This window comes from Gymnoscopelus microlampas (genome assembly GCF_963454915.1).
Source record: "Gymnoscopelus microlampas genome assembly, chromosome: 22".
Taxonomy (NCBI): domain Eukaryota; kingdom Metazoa; phylum Chordata; class Actinopteri; order Myctophiformes; family Myctophidae; genus Gymnoscopelus; species Gymnoscopelus microlampas.
The window spans coordinates 31803591-31819571 of NC_139959.1; the positions used below are offsets into that span (position 1 = coordinate 31803591).

At 40.6% G+C, this 15981-nt stretch overlaps 2 protein-coding genes across 3 annotated transcripts in view; both read left to right on the top strand.

Moving 5' to 3' along the window:
* LOC311038883 (E3 ubiquitin-protein ligase RNF31-like) overlaps positions 1-9896 on the top strand; it is a 29230-nt gene extending 19334 nt beyond the window's left edge. For both annotated transcript variants that reach the window (XM_084048507.1, XM_084048508.1), the window contains 8 exons: positions 1105-1194; positions 1911-2025; positions 4020-4132; positions 4373-4486; positions 5559-5607; positions 6685-6781; positions 7925-8090; positions 9313-9896. In XM_084048507.1, coding sequence (XP_083904633.1) covers positions 1105-1194; positions 1911-2025; positions 4020-4132; positions 4373-4486; positions 5559-5607; positions 6685-6781; positions 7925-8090; positions 9313-9360 — 792 coding nt within the window. In that variant the 3' untranslated portion in view covers positions 9361-9896. The remainder of the gene's footprint in view (positions 1-1104; positions 1195-1910; positions 2026-4019; positions 4133-4372; positions 4487-5558; positions 5608-6684; positions 6782-7924; positions 8091-9312) is intronic.
* Positions 9654-14080, top strand: LOC311038600 (uncharacterized protein; the record flags this gene model as incomplete). The annotated part of the gene is made up of 4 exons (XM_084048172.1): positions 9654-9659; positions 12608-12734; positions 13137-13433; positions 13719-14080. The coding sequence occupies 4 exons, from the start codon at positions 9654-9656 to the stop codon at positions 14078-14080; spliced, it is 792 nt and encodes a 263-aa protein (XP_083904298.1).
* Between the last annotated feature and the right edge of the window lie 1901 nt (positions 14081-15981).

Genomic DNA, 15981 nt, shown 5'->3' on the forward strand with positions numbered 1-15981 from the left:
GTATATCTAATGTGTGTTTGTGAACGTGTTAAATAATATATTTTTATATTGTGTGACAATAAGCAGCACAGAAATAATACAACATAACCAGGACCTCTACTCACAACGGCCTCTTGTCATGGCACAAGTCCTTCAGTTATCTGATCTATTCTAGTCTTCACTAGTAAATGATCTGTATGAATATGTTTCATGTGAGGCCCTCTATATGCTGTGACAGTCTTTCCAAGCACCACTTTTTCTTCTGTGATATTTTGTCATATATACGTTTGTTTTTATGTTTGCTGTAGTGGTGTATGAGGAAGAAGTTATATGGCTGCTTATATCTAACCTTTATATTATACCATCACTTATAATACTTCTACGATACAGCTTGTAAGAGCCTAAATGTCTCCACTAGGCCTAATAGCTATTGTTTTTGTACAGCCTATCTTGTTATGGTTCAGTTTGTCCTTCAGGCAGCTAACAGTATAACTATGATCTCTGCCCTGTGCTCGAGGCAGAACTACCGTACCACTAACATGAGTGTTAATGTACTTCTGACCACGATATCATGTACATAAAGCATAACCACCACCACCTAGAATATTGTCTTGACTCCTTATCGACAGGCTCTATGCACAGCAGCCATATTATCGCTTCCTTCACAGGTGTTACCAGTGATACTAATGAAGGCTCTGTTCCATTTAGTGTAGCGCAGTGGTTTCCACGACCCCCATAACTCTCAGAGTTACACACCCGTAAAGGGCCATTTGGGAGTGTTTCCAGTGAGCCAACATGCACAATATCAGCACCCTGACTCCGTCTGACCAGAATGGAACAGAGCCTTCATTAGTGTCATTGGTAACACCTGTGAATGTCTTACAATATGGCCGCTGTGCATAGAGCCTATTGCTGATTGATCCAGAAAGAATTCCACGTCATGTAGTACAGCGTAGGAATAGAGGATAGTGTGACACGGCTCAAAACCATGATGTTGCATTTATGCATTTCTCACCCTCACTGGTTGATTCACCAGGAGGTGCTGTTTCCACACTGTACTCCTGTGTTCACACCGTGTGTATATGTGTGTTTGTGTGTATGTGTTGTTCTCTCTGTCTCTCCCAGTGCACGTTTGGCTTCATCTATGACGGAGACCAGTTGAAGGTCACCTGTCTGTCCTGTAACAAGAGTTTCTGTGCTCGGTGTAAGAAGCCCGTAAGTACGACCAACCGGGTTTTACTCGCCTTGTCCTCAAGTCTGTTCTTAACCCATAAGGCCCGGGTAAAACATAGTTGTTTTAGATTTGAACCACTTTAACCATTATTTTACACTTTGGCTATTCAAAAATAGCAGATCCACAAGCTCATTTCTGAGTATGAGCTTGTAGATCTGCTATTTTTGAAAAATCATGAAAATTTGTGCAAAACTTTGAATATATATATTTTTTTTTTAAGCGAACATTTGTAACTGAAATCTTTGCTTCATCATTTTGGGGGTCCTTGACATGAAAAAGTTTGAGAACCACTGATATTATAGCAACATACGTTCCCAAAAACTGTTAGGATTTAGAAGACATTTGTAGAATCCCCAGAAGCAAAGATTTGAGTTAAAAAATGTTTGCTTTAGAAATATATATATTTGAAGATTTGCACACATTTTTCAAAATGTTTTAAAAAATAGCAGATCTACAAGCTCATAGCGTGGCACTCGGTGCCGCGCTATAAGCTTGTATATCTGCTATTTTTGAATAGCCCAAAGAAATCTTAAAATTACACAGATGCGTTCCCGGTCTAAATGGGTTAAAATCGTACTCGCTATTGTAGATCTGTTAGTTGAAGCTCTTGTCATGTTGTCATCATTCGTTTGTATTGATTGTGTTTAGTGTTGATAGTGTTATAATAAATGTAACGTTGGTTCGCCTCCTCTCCCAGTGGGAAGTCCAGCATCAGGACGTGACCTGCGATCAGTTCCAGCAGTGGAAGAGAGACAACGATCCCGAGTATCAGAAGCAAGGCCTCGCCGGTTTCCTCAGAGACAACGGCATCAGTCAGTCCCTATAATTAATTACGCCGTTCTATAGTGCAGCGGTTCTCAACCTGTGGGTCGGGACCCCCAGGGGGGTCCGCTCCCCACTTGATTTTAGGGGGGGGTCCCCAGATGACAGTGAAGTGACTATTTAAGGGAGAAAAAAAGATATTTGGGGGGCTTTTCTAGCCTGGGACCAGACGAATCTGCGAGTGCAAAATAAAATGTGCACTCTGCGATTTGGGTCTGGCACCGCTCCATAGAGAATCCATTTCCTGTTCCAGGAGACGTGGGGAACCAATCAGGGCTCAGTATTCGAATATGGGAGACTGTAATTGGTAGTTGGTTGTAGGTCTAACCAATTGCGTCGAGGGCTATTGTTTTGATCCCGCCCCTTGGGAAGAAAAACGTCCTCATGGAAGCACCAGACTCATATCCACGCAGTGATATAGTCTAGCTACGCCAGGCTAGGGCTTTTCTGCCTTTATTGATAGTACATAATGTAGAGAAACAGGGAGAGAGAGACGGGCAGTGATACGCAGCAAAAGTCATTGTGATCGGGATTCGAACCCGCGACCCGCTGTCAGGCTGCATTAGAGCCTATATGTGATATGCGCCTGGACCGCTAGGCCAGGACTTATAAGACCTATTTAATACCTCAAGAAAAAAGACCATTACTGCATCAAAAGTAATCAACAAACAACTATACTATAAAACAAAAACTGTTCAAACACTGTCCAAATTGTCAAATAGAATAAGACAAAAATTGTGTTGCGAGGCGTTGTGAGCTTTTAGATCGTCTATTGTATCTGTTAAAAATGTATCTGTGGAACCGAGTCAAACTAAATGTTGCATCTCAACTCCTACAATTCCAAGTGCCTTTCAGGGTGGGGGGTCCCCAGTTCAAATGTGATTATTGTGGGGAATCACGGCCTGAAAAGGTTGAGAACCACTGCTATATTATACCTGTAGAAATAGAAATTATAGCGCCGTACATCATTCCTCTTAGTGTGTCACAGTTCTATATTGTACCTGTAGGAGTTACAGTTAGTACATCAGACACACAGGTCAGTGGCAGTGCAGTTCTCAGACCTTAAGATCATCAAACATGTTCATCTAAATCAAGGGTTTTCAACCCTTTTCATATCAAGGTCCATAATTTATTCGGCATTTGAGCCACGGAACCACCGTTTGATGAGATTTATACTCTCAGACCCAACACTTTGAATATTTTGTTATCGTTGGATAAGATTTTGTCCACAATTCCATGCTGTATGGATGTTTGTACCATAGGAGAGATAACAGGCACACGTCGATCAACATAACAATTCTTTAATTAAGTATTGCAGACGTTTAACAATAATTTAACTCTTGAGAGTGTAAAATGAAACCAAATGGACCCTTACGGGTCCATTTGGTTTCATTTTCATTCTCTCAAGAGTTAAATATCTATAAGGGTTCATTTGGTTACCAACACTCATTTAGCTGGGGACCACCTGGAACCCCCTGAAGGACCACTGGTGGTCCCCGGACCACTGGTTGAAGACCCATGATCTAAATGGTTGACACCAAACTGTGTCAGATTTACCACCACACCAGAATAAAAGGGGAGTAAGAGACCACATGTGGAGATTAGAATTACAAGGTTAGAAGGAGGTTGCAATGTACGCACAAGTTGGCATGCAACTGTTACGAAAGAAGTGTGGTCAGGTCATTTGCAGGATAAGCAATCTGTAAATGCATACGCGAACATTTCACATCCAACCATCAATTCGATGATGCCTCATTCATACAGGTTCATGCTTTTACTCGTGGTGAAAAATGATTTGTCACTCGGGATGAAAGAGTCAACCAAGAGGTTAGCATGTACTGTAAATGGAATACATGGACCTGTTGATATTAATTTAACTACTGTCTCTCTCTCTCTCTCTCTCTCTCTGTCTCTGTCTCTGTCTCTGTCTCTGTCTGTCTCTCTCTCTCTCTCTCTCTCTCTCTCTCTCTCTCTCTCTCTCCAGCATGTCCTCATTGTAGGTTCCAGTATGCATTATCAAAGGGAGGATGCATCCATTTCAGCTGTTCCCAGTGCAGATACCAGTTCTGCAGCGGCTGCAACAACCCCTTCCACACTGTCAGTTCACATGCTTATTTACTTCATTACTTTATGATTTACTCGCATACAATGCAAATGAACCAGTACAACCGATTATCTTTTTTTTCCTCTGTAAATAATAACTCTTATACTCATGTATTAGAATTGTTAACTGTGACTCTGTGTGTGTGTGTGTGTGTGTGTGTGTGTGTGTGTGTGTGTGTGTGTGTGTGTGTGTGTGTGTGTGTGTGTGTGTGTGTGTGTGTGTGTGTGTCTCAGACGGCATGTAAGACAGCTCAATGTAAGATCACAGGCCTTCATGCTCATCACCCACGTGACTGTCTGTTCTACCTCAGAGACTGGGAACCAGCCAGACTACAGGCCCTGCTGCAGGTACAAGGCTTATGCTGTAGCAGTGGTGTAAAGTTACTAAGTACACTCACTTAAGTACTGTACTCAAGTAAGATTCTGGGGTGTTTGTACTTTACTGGAGTATTCCCAATGCTCTGTACTTTTGCTTCTACTCCACTACATCTCGGAGGCAAATATTGTACTTTTACTCCACTACAATTATTTGAAAACTTTAGTTACTAGTTACTTTGTAGATTTTGATTATTATTACAAAACCACTTCACCCCATAGACATTTCGGCCATTTGAAAATAGCAGATCTTTTCAAAAGAAGAAAAAATTCTGCGTAATGAGTACATTCTACTTTTGGTACTTTAAGTTCATTTTGATACCAATACCTTTGGACTTTTCTTTCTTGGTCTTTTACTCAAGTACATTTTTCATTCCGAGCTTTTACTTGTAACATTTTTCTACATTCAAGTATTGATGCTTTTACTTAAGTGAAGAATTTGAGTACCTTTTCCACCACTGATTACAGTACATATGTGCGTCTTAATGAAACTTGTGGTCTGATACTGAGAGGGTCTTTGTGTAGAGGGAGTTGAGGATTATCTTAGATGGAACATTTCCTGCCAGACATCACAGGAATGTCAAGGCTACAGCGTAGATAGAGCGGTCCTGTGTCCCTGAGGACGCACATTCCGCTATTTATCTCTCACTCCACACTGTATAATCCTCAGTGTCAATATAACTCTGAGAGAGTACAACGTAAACTGCAAATGAATGACCAAACAACTAATTATGTTTTGTTTCCTCTGTAAATTGAAGAATATAACTCTTCTATTAATATATTAGAATTATTAACTGAGTCTATGTCCCTCGCTCCTGTCACTCTTCTGTCTGCATTCCTCTGTGTGTCTGCATTCGTGTGTGTGTGTGTGTGTGTGTGTGTGTGTGTGTGTGTGTGTGCACGCGCGCATGTGTGTGCGCATGTGTGTGTGTGTGTGTGTACGCGTTACACTGTGTACTCCTACAATATGAGATGTACCAAAACACCTCTTGAATCTTACATCTCTGTGTGTGATGTAATCATGTGTCTTGATGTTGTTTCTCAGAAAAATGTTGTGGAGTTCAACATTGACCCTCCTAATGGAACACAGACCGGTAAGACAACTTCCTGTATAGTGTATACACACTACTTCATTTACTTTATAGTATTATTATTATTGAAAATATGTCTTTGGGTATAGATTCAGTTTAAGTCACTGACAGGGTGAGCAGGTAATGGTCACGGGTCAAGCTGACTAATTAAGGAGGAAGCGGAGACAGAGGTCAAGTTCAGCCACTTTGTGGCATATTTATTGAAGCCAAGTTAGGGCGTGTGGATGTTTGTGTGCTGTACAAAAGGAAACAGAAATATACAATACTTGGGTCAATAAACATATCCAATAAACTAAATAATAAATGGCAAATTCTATCCTGCTATGTGCTGTATAATATTATGGTCCATTGCACCTAAATATGTGTTCTCGTTAACCCCCGCTGTGTGGGGGAGAACAAACAAACTCGGCTAAACAATCCACTCGCGCTGCACTCCGTGCAACTCGACTACATCCAGACTTCAATGGAGTTTGAGATCAAAGGAGTTATGTTGATTCTTGGACGCCCACAGTATTTGAGGGCTGCAGAATGGTGGGGGTTCGGGAGGTTTCGGTTTCGGGAGGCGACGGGTAGGAAAATTTGGCTTGGTGATCTGACCATGTGGAAATGAGTGCCTATCTAAATAACCTCCCACACCTGTGCGTGGCCGTGGCGTGAATGAGCAGCCATTCACTCAGGATTAATTGGGTGTCAGTGACTCTCCATGAGCCTTTTGCTTTTCTGCAGATAATTTACATTTTACAATTTTTTTTAAGCAAATAAACAAAACAAAAAAAGTAAAATAAAAAAAAACACATAAAGAAAAAGACACAACAGAAAAACACAACAGAAAAGAAAGATAAACAGGACAATTCGGCAGATTACAGATCCATGAGCCTTTTGACAATTATTATTATCGTTATTATTATTATTATCTATGTGTCATAGAAATTGTTTTTGTATTGATTGATGGATCCATACATTCCTTTGCTTCAGAGTCCCATCTGACTGTATCTCACTCTGAACAGTTGTCTGATCCTGAGCAGTTTTTTTTTATCACTCTGAATATTAGTTTGAACCGTTTTGTTTTCCCCGCCCCAGACGCCTGTGGTGTGATGGAACAGAAGGATGAAGGTGGCCAGCAGTTGGACTCTCCCTGTGGGATCAGGACCCAGCCAGACCAAGCAGGCCTCTGCGAGTCAGTTCACATTTTCATTTATTAATTCTATTCAAAATCCTCGTCAACGTACATCTCAGTGAGACTGTGTCCCATGTAGGAAATATACTGGATACTCTGTATATTTTCTCCCTTAGAAATATTTATTAGCAACGTTTGGACACATACATTGGTGTTGCAGCCAGCTAGACATTACCATCTCATTCTCTTCATCGTCATTTTGTTCAGCTCTTTTACAGGAATTTGTCATCCATATAAGAGCACAACAGACATTAACCCATTCAAACCGGGAAAGCATCTGTGTCATTTTAGATTTTCGCGTTGGCTATACAAAAATAGCAGATATACAAGCTCACAGCGCGTCACTTCATTCCACACTACGAGCTTGTACATCTGCTATTTCTTACCATTTTTGAAAAATCTTTTAACTCTTTGACTGCCAGATCAATAGTGTAATAGTGTGCCACTGCTGCCAGCAAAAACACAGATTTTACTGTACCTTTGTAAAATCATGGAATATTCTCTGTGACCGCCGTCCTCACGGACATCGGCGCATTACACGCACAGGGTTGTTGTAGTAGAGGGAAAAAAATGTCTGGTAGCGATCCTCCATTCAAGAGCTATGGCCGTTTCAGTGAGGATTGTTTTGCCGTAAAGCAGGAGGAACGGAGATCTAGCAGAGATATGGCCATTTCACCTCTTCACTCCACCTCACCCCCCTAGCACTCCTCATTTCTTGTATTGCTTCTTGTCACCTTTTTTCTTTTAAATAGATTCTAGTTATACAATGTTATTTCCAGTATTTACGGGTCCATTTGGTTTCATTTTACGCTCTCAAGAGTTAAATTATTGTTAAACATCTGCATTACTGAATTTACAAGAAGTCTACACAATTAGAGACTGTAGAAGGATTTTTTGATCAACGGATCTTGATATGAAAAGGGTTGAAAACCACTGCTTTAGACAGATGCTAGGTTTGATGTTTATCCGGTATCCTAGATGATTTGTAGCACTAAATCGATCATCTATCTGTCATTTGTTCACTGGGGGCCAGTTACTCTGATTTTGCACACAGGTATGTTGCCCTGGATAAGTCCATGCCTGAATTGTAGACTATAACAGACATTTAGAACGTATCAAATGTCACTTCCTGTGTTTTCACAGGAAGCACTACAAGGAGTACCTGGTGAGCCTGATCAACAGCCACTCCCTGGACCCCGCCGTCCTCTACGATCCCCAGGAGCTGACGGTGGCCTGCGACCGCTACCAGGTGGACCGACAGAGAGCCGAGAACGAGGAGGACAACGTGCACGCCGCTCGACTGCTCAAGGTGAGCCTCGCAGCGTGTCGCATCGGGACGTACGCTTAACGTTACGAATGGGGAGCTGGGGAGTTGGATTTGGTTGGATTTGGATTATTATTGTACTTGACTGAAACTTAAGCAATAACTTAAAGGGAATGGGATAGACTAGTTCACCCCCAAAAGGACTTTTTTTCTATCGATTACCGTAGTCACCCCATGGAGACTTGAATTCATGGATATTTTTTAGTTTTTGTCGCATTCCTAAGCCAATAGTTTGATGACCGGCAGCGGTTCCGGTAGAGACACAAAGAGTCTCCTTTGTGTCTAGGGATGCACCGAATATTCGGCCACCGAATCATTCGGCCGAATATGGCCAAAAAAAGCATATTCGGTATTCGGCCGAATAGATTTGAATACCGAATATCGAATGTATATATATTTTATAACTGATCTCAATATGGACCCATAGTGATTATACGTTTTGCCATAATCAAAAATAATTATATATATATATATATATATATATATATATATATATATATATAATTGTTTTGTTTTTTCTAAATCATCGAATCGTATTCGGTTTCGGACAAGAATTTCCCATTCGGTGCATCCCCATTTGTGTCTCCTACCGGAACCGCTGCCTACCGGTCCGCTGGTCATCAAATTATTGGCTTAAGAATGTGACAAAAACTAAAAAAATATCCATGAAGTCTCCATGGGGTGACTAATCAATAGAAAAAAAGTATGGTTTTGTGTGAACTATCCCTTTAAGCTGCAGTTAAGCTGCAGTTCAGTGGGTAGAGTGTATAGACGGGTTTCCGAGCGACGTCATCACAGAGCAGAATGCGCAATCTGCGCATGCCTGGGGGTAAGGTAAGGGCAGGCGCGTTCGAAAATACAACCCTGAGCGGCAGTGAGCGCACTGGCCAATACAAACTAATAGGCGAGTGTGCTCCGGTGCGTAATTTCCAAACGCACCCATAGGCTTCCCCCCGCAGCTGCGCGGTCATATTCCTCTCATGTTTACTAACAGGAAACCTCCCTATACGTGTCGAAGTGTCCCCGAGTGCTCATCATGACCATCTGAGCCGCCATCAGCTGTGTGAAGCTGAAACAGAACTTCCCCACCACGGGATTAATGAAGTTCTACCTTTTTTTGTTGTGACAGAATGGTAAATAAACTCTTCTGGATTCTAACATGCTGTAATGTTTCAGTAAATTTGTACTTTTTCTCCCTAATTTGCAGAAACTAATGGAAGTTCCTCTTGGAGAAAAGGTTCCTGGACGCAAATGAAGAAAACTCAACCTGATCGGTTTCTAATCTACCAATCATATTGTGAAGCATTATTTAATCATAAATATTGTCTAATTTTATTTTTGGACATTCTATCAACCTCTGATCTATTTTTCTCTACAAGACTTGTCAATGGCTGTTCCTTATAAATGTAATTCTTGTTATTATTTTTTGAAGGAGGGGATATTTTTGGGGCACTTTATGTTTTATTCAGACAGGACAGTAAACAGAGAGACAGGACAGTTGGGGGTGACATGCAGGAAAAACCTTCGGGGCCGATTTGAACCGCGATCATGCAGGTAGGACTATAGCCTTATTTATGTCACTCTTAGTCCCCAATAGGCTCTATTCACAGCAGCCATAGTGTGAAGACATTCACAGGTGTTACCAATGATACTAATGAAGGCTCTGTTCCATTTTGGTCAAACAGAGTCAGGGTGCTGATATTGTGCATGTTGGCTCACTGGAAACACTCCGTTACACCAGTGGGTCTACAGTTGGGGTCCAGGGACCCTCATGGGCTTCCAAATGGCCTCTTACAGGTGTGTAACTCTGAGAGTGTACAAATGGAACCAAATGGACCCGTAAAGGTCCATTTGGTTCCATTTGTACACTCTCAGAGTCATGGGGGTCGTGGAAACCACTGTGCTAGACTAAATGGAACAGAGCCTTCATTAGTATCATTGGTAACACCTGTGAAGGAAGTGATAATATAGCTGCTGTGAATAGAGCCTAGGCAAAGATTCTGTGAAAATAAATGATCTACAAGCTTCCAACGCATCACTGTAGGTGGGGAAAAAAGGAGAGCCAGATCCCTGTGGTACCCCGGTCAACAAAATGTATAGGGTTTAAGTGGTTAATGTAATTCTTTTGCAAAGATTATCTCTACAGGACTCTAAATGAAGGTAACTAATGAAAATGGTTGTTATTGTTCTTAGTTTATCTTCAAATGTTTTGTGATGATAATAAAAACCTAAAAACAATATTTTCCCAGTGCCGGGTGTTTTACAAGGAACTGTTAACATAAATGTATTAGAGGAAGACGGAAGTGACAACGAAGCAACAACATGAAGAACGATCATTATCAACTGACGAGCAGTGGTGTAAAGTAACTAAGTACATTTACTCAAGTACTGTACTTACAGTAAGTACAATTGTGAGATACTTTTACTTTGCTGGAGTATTTCCAATCGTCTATACTTTTACTTCTACTCCACTACATCCCAGAGGCAAATATTGTGCTTTTACCCCACTACAACTATTTGAAAACTTTAGTTACTAGTTACTTTGCAGATATAAATTATTACATTATAAAACATACATTTACCACTTTAGCCCTATTTTATACCTAGGCTATTTGAAAATAGCCGATCTACAAGCTCACAACGCGTCGCATCGCGATCTGCTACTTTCTAACATTTTAGTACTTTTACTTTTGGTACTTTAAGTACATTTTGATACCAATACTTTTGTACTTTTACTCAAGTACATTTTTAATTCCGGACTTTTACTTGTAACAGAGTACTTCTACATTGTAGTATTTATACTTTTACTCAAGTAAAACATTTGAGTACTTTTTCCATCACTGCTGACGAGGCAACAGGATGGAAGAAATCACTGCTCGGGGTGAAATACAGAATTGTGCTGCGTTGCCCCCTAAATATGTGTCACATCCCGCCACAACAAAAGAGACAAGAAGGTCATAGGCATAATAGTCAGACAAATACCATGTTCTTGTCAGACTCACCATTTTGTTGTAATAATGTAATTATGATGGTTATTATACACTAATGACTGTCTTGTATTATCCCTATACAATTAGAACCTCTTTGTTTTATTTTAAAATCATTACATTTTCTTTTTAACGTCACCTTGAAATGCACCTTGAAATTGTACCAATACTTAGTAGCTGGTTTGTTGGTTGTCTGGCTGGCTAGCTGGCTGGCTAACTAACTAGCTGACTGGTTGGTTGACTAGCTGTCTGGTTAACTAACAGGTTGCATTTTCAACACTAAATCACACTCTATACATAATAGGCTGTACACTCACACGTGCACTTGAACCTTCATATCGTTGCTGTCCGGCAGAAACCAGCTAACTCCATTTTGACGCTTTTGCATTTTTTTCCATAAATCAGTGCTATTGAACACCCTTTACGTCTGTGTGTTGGTAAAAAAAATATTGAACCAATGAAAAGCATTAAAAAGCGCTTCTGACAAAACCAGCTAACTCCATTGGATCCTCAAACTTTCTGCTAAACCAGCTAACTCCAGCAAAGGGGGGTGGAGTTAGCTGGTTTTGCTGACTCCAGGCTCCACCCCCTTTTGACCTCCAACCTCATTGTGAGCGTGGAGGTCCATTCAGCTGTTCTTATCAATGATGAACAAAACCTCCTAACTCCACTTCTTTTTTATTTACTGAAAAATGAACATTTTGGGGTTAGCTGGTTTCTGCCGGACGGACAGCAGCGATGTGTGAATACACACTTGCACCTGCACTGATGCTACACATAATCCTATCATATAGGCATACATTTGTTTTGTAATGTTAGAGTATACCCACTTCTCCAGACCCCATTACACCCTTGATTACATGCATGTGTTTGGGAGAGTCAAATTCACTGCAGCTTCTCTCTATAGGCTCTATGCACAGCAGCCATATTGGAAGGAAATTGGGCCTCTTCTTACTTCCTTCACAGGTGTTACCAATGAAACTAGTGAAGGCTCTGTTCCATTAAGTGTAGCACAGTTGTTCTCAAACCTTTTAATTGCAAGGACCCCCATAACTCTGAGAGTGTATAAATGGAACCAAATGGACCCTTACGGGTCCATTTGGTTCCATTTGTACACTCTCAGAGTTACACACCCGCAAGGGGCCATTTGGAACCCTCTCAAGTATTTCCAGTGAGCCAACATGCACACTATCAGCACCCTGACTCTGTTTGACCAGAATGGAACAGAGCCTTCATTAGTATCATTGGTAACACCTGTGAAGGAAGTACGGAAGGGGCCCAATTTGTTTCCGATATGGCTGCTGTGCATAGAGCCTATTATAGACATATCGACATCTCTGACTTCTGTAGGGAGACGTATTGACATTTAAACAATGTTTTCCTCTAACTCACTCTTGTGGTCAGCTATACAGACCATTGCGACCACGCCGCTTGCCTCTTCTCGTCATCTTGCACCTTGCTGCCAGCTACAGAGAAACCACATGTGTACGTGACACAAATGAACAGTTATATTAGACAGGAAACTTGTTCAGTGAGGACAGAAATCTAGATCATAGCACCCTCACCCAGCAGATGAACTTGAAGCTACAGACAGATATGGATAAAATAGTCATTCTAATTTTCACTTTGGTCTGCAGTTCAGGTACAGTAGGATTCTATTTTAATGACACTTGGTTGTTGGTTGAAGTCTGTGTGAAAATACTACGGCAGATGACAACATGCCATTTAAATACAAATGGTGATTGCTGGATGCTTTTACTGCATGTTTCTATATAAGACTATGTGTGACGTGAGGTTTAAAAGATTCCGAAAATGTAAAACATGTTTTTGAGGTGTCCATTTAAGGTCACCCTAGGCCTACTATTTTATTAAAGACTTTACTTCACCCATTTTCAACCTTACCATCACATTATTAGTCGTCACTGATGCTCAATATAAGTTGGCACAATTTCTGTCTACTCTGCATCTCACCGGTGTGCTGTGGACTGTTCAGAAAATACAATGACATCTTATATAATTAATGACACCGTCTCTGTCTGTGCAGATTCTAATGATGTCAGGTTGGTGGGAGGATCCAGACAATGTGCCGGGAGACTGGAGATGAAACACCAGGGAGAGTGGAGACCAGTGGATGGCTTGTCTGAGTGGAACCAGAACTCATTAGCCGTAGTGTGTAGACAGCTGAGCTGTGGCTCTGCTGTTTCAACGGAAACCAGATACAGTTTGAAAGAAAATGTATGGGAGATTGCATCTCCCTGTGTTGGGTCCGAGTCATCACTGAGGGAGTGTGGAATAAAGGAGTCTGAAAGGTCCTGGAGGAGACTGGAGGTGATCTGTTCAGGTAACAATGAATTCAACAATGACAGTAATAGTGTCTTATTTTATCTATATAGCCATCAATCTATCTATCCACCCGTCTTTGTCTTCCTCTCTGTCCGTCTGTCAGAGGATGTTTCACAATTTGTCTTTTTCTCTATAAATTTAATTGATTTGCATGAAATATTTCAGGATCAACACCTCTATAATAGAGTGTGATTCACATTGTGTAATTCACAATGATAATGGTTTCATTGAGAAATACTGTCATGTGTTCAGGTAACTACCAATCACCTCTGTCTTGTCACAGATCTGCTGTTTAAACCAAACATCACCATCTTCCCCTCCATAAACGGGGTTTCCGAGGGCCAGCAGCAGGGGCTGCGGGTGTTCGAGGGTTCCAACTTCACCATCGGCTGCTCCATCCAGCCTCAGTACCCAGGAGGATCCTTCCACCTCACCTTCACTGGATCCAACATGACACACGACCACACACAACCAGCTGTCAATCACTCTGCCAACTTCCGGTTTGCTGCTGCAGCAGACCACACCCACCAAGGGAACTACAGCTGTTCTTATCACGTCTATGTTTTTTCTCAGAACTTCTCCTCTGAAAGTGAGCTCCTCTCTCTCACTGTCACAGGTAACACGAATGAAACGAAAGGCAAGTGATTTGTTTGTAGCAAAAGTAGCAAAAATAGCAGATCTACAGTACAAGCTCAAAACGCGTCGCAGTGCGACGAGCTTGTAGATCTGGTATTTTTGCTATTTTGAATTGGAATCCTGAAAAATAACATTTTGATTTAATTTCAAATTAATTTAGTTATACTTATGTTAACTTTATGAACTTAAATACAAATACATTGGACATAAGAAATACAATAGAATTGTAATACTAGTCATTAAGCTACTAATTAAATTAATAATTAAAGAATGTCATGTTTGCATGTTTGTAATTGCAACTGCTGAAATCAATAATATATCAGTATTCCGATTAACCTGCGGGCCGCATTAAGTGAAGGTGGGGGCCGCCAGTTGCCCATGTATGCTATAGTGCGTTTGTTCAGTAACAGGGGGTCTCCATTGTTTTGTGTCATCACTTCCTATTTCACCCTGTTATCCTGTATCCTGTATTAGTTCTCTCTCCTGATTGGCTTAAATTGATATCCTGGCCTGAAAATGTATTTTCTGTTACTATAGAGCTGGAGAGTTGGGGAGACCCATGTTACTGAACAAACACGCTATAGCAATGATGACAATATCATATACAGATTTAACAATTATTTGACCAAAATAAATAAGAACCACAGCACCTTTAACTACAAAAGAACATGAATCTCAGTCAAACAGGCAAACGTGAAAGTGAAATACATCCAATTGAACAAAGCTTTTTTGAACTGAGAAATGTTCTTTACATGATGTTTGGTGAGTTTTTAATTGGAAAAGAGAACGGCGAGCACTCGTCAGTTGAATAATTCACAGTTTACATGTATCGCGTGCATGGCTCTGTTGAAGTACTGTACTTAAGTACAATTTTGAGGTATTTTTACTTTACTGGAGTATTTCCAATTTTACCAAGTTTCCAAGTTACCTCTACTCCACTACATCTCAGAGACAAATATTATACTTTTACTTTGAAAGTGAGTTTGTAGATTTTGATTATTATTACAAAACACACATTACCCACTTCAGCTCTATATACATTTCAGACATTTGAAAATATCTGCTATTTTCAGACAATAAATGACAATAAATAAGAGATCCTAAAAAGGGCCAAGTAGTGCTGGTGATCTTTTCGAAGTTGATGTTTTTTTATTGAACATAAATGTATCTCTCATATTACAGCTAACATCTTCAAAGCTTCTCCTCCGACGGCGTTCATCATCAGACTTACAGTCATAGTGTTGGTGCTGGTGATACAGTTCGGCGTCCAGTATCATCTCTGGAAGGTAATACTGTTACTGTATGCAACATTATTCAATACAAAACAGAATGATCTAATTCAGTGGTTCTCAACATGATTTTTGGTGGGTCCCCAGATGACAGTGAAGTGACAATTTAAAGACTTATAATACCTTTTTAATTTTACAAAAATTACAAAATTGTCAAACAATATAAGAAAGAAGCAACATTTTTGAAAATAGCCAATCTACAAGCTCACAACGCCTCGCACTAATAGATCGGCTATTTTCACAGCTTGAGAACCATTGTTTTAGGGCACACAGCGATATGTGGAATATTTATCCTACATTCCAAGTGCTTATCAGGTTGGGGGTCCCCAGTTGAAATATGATTATTTTGGAGGGTCCCCAGTTGAAATATGATTATTTTGGGGGGTCCCCAGTTGAAATATGATTATTTTGGGGGGTCCCCAGTTCAAATATGATTATTTTGGGTGGTCCCCAGTTCAAATATGATTATTTTGGGTGGTCCCCAGTTCAAATATGATTATTTTGGGGGGTCCCCAGTTCAAATATTATGATTATTTTGGGGCGTCAAGGCCTGAAAAGGTTGAGAACCACTGATCCGATTAGACTGTCGAGACAGATTTGATCTTATATTAAAGTTTGGTG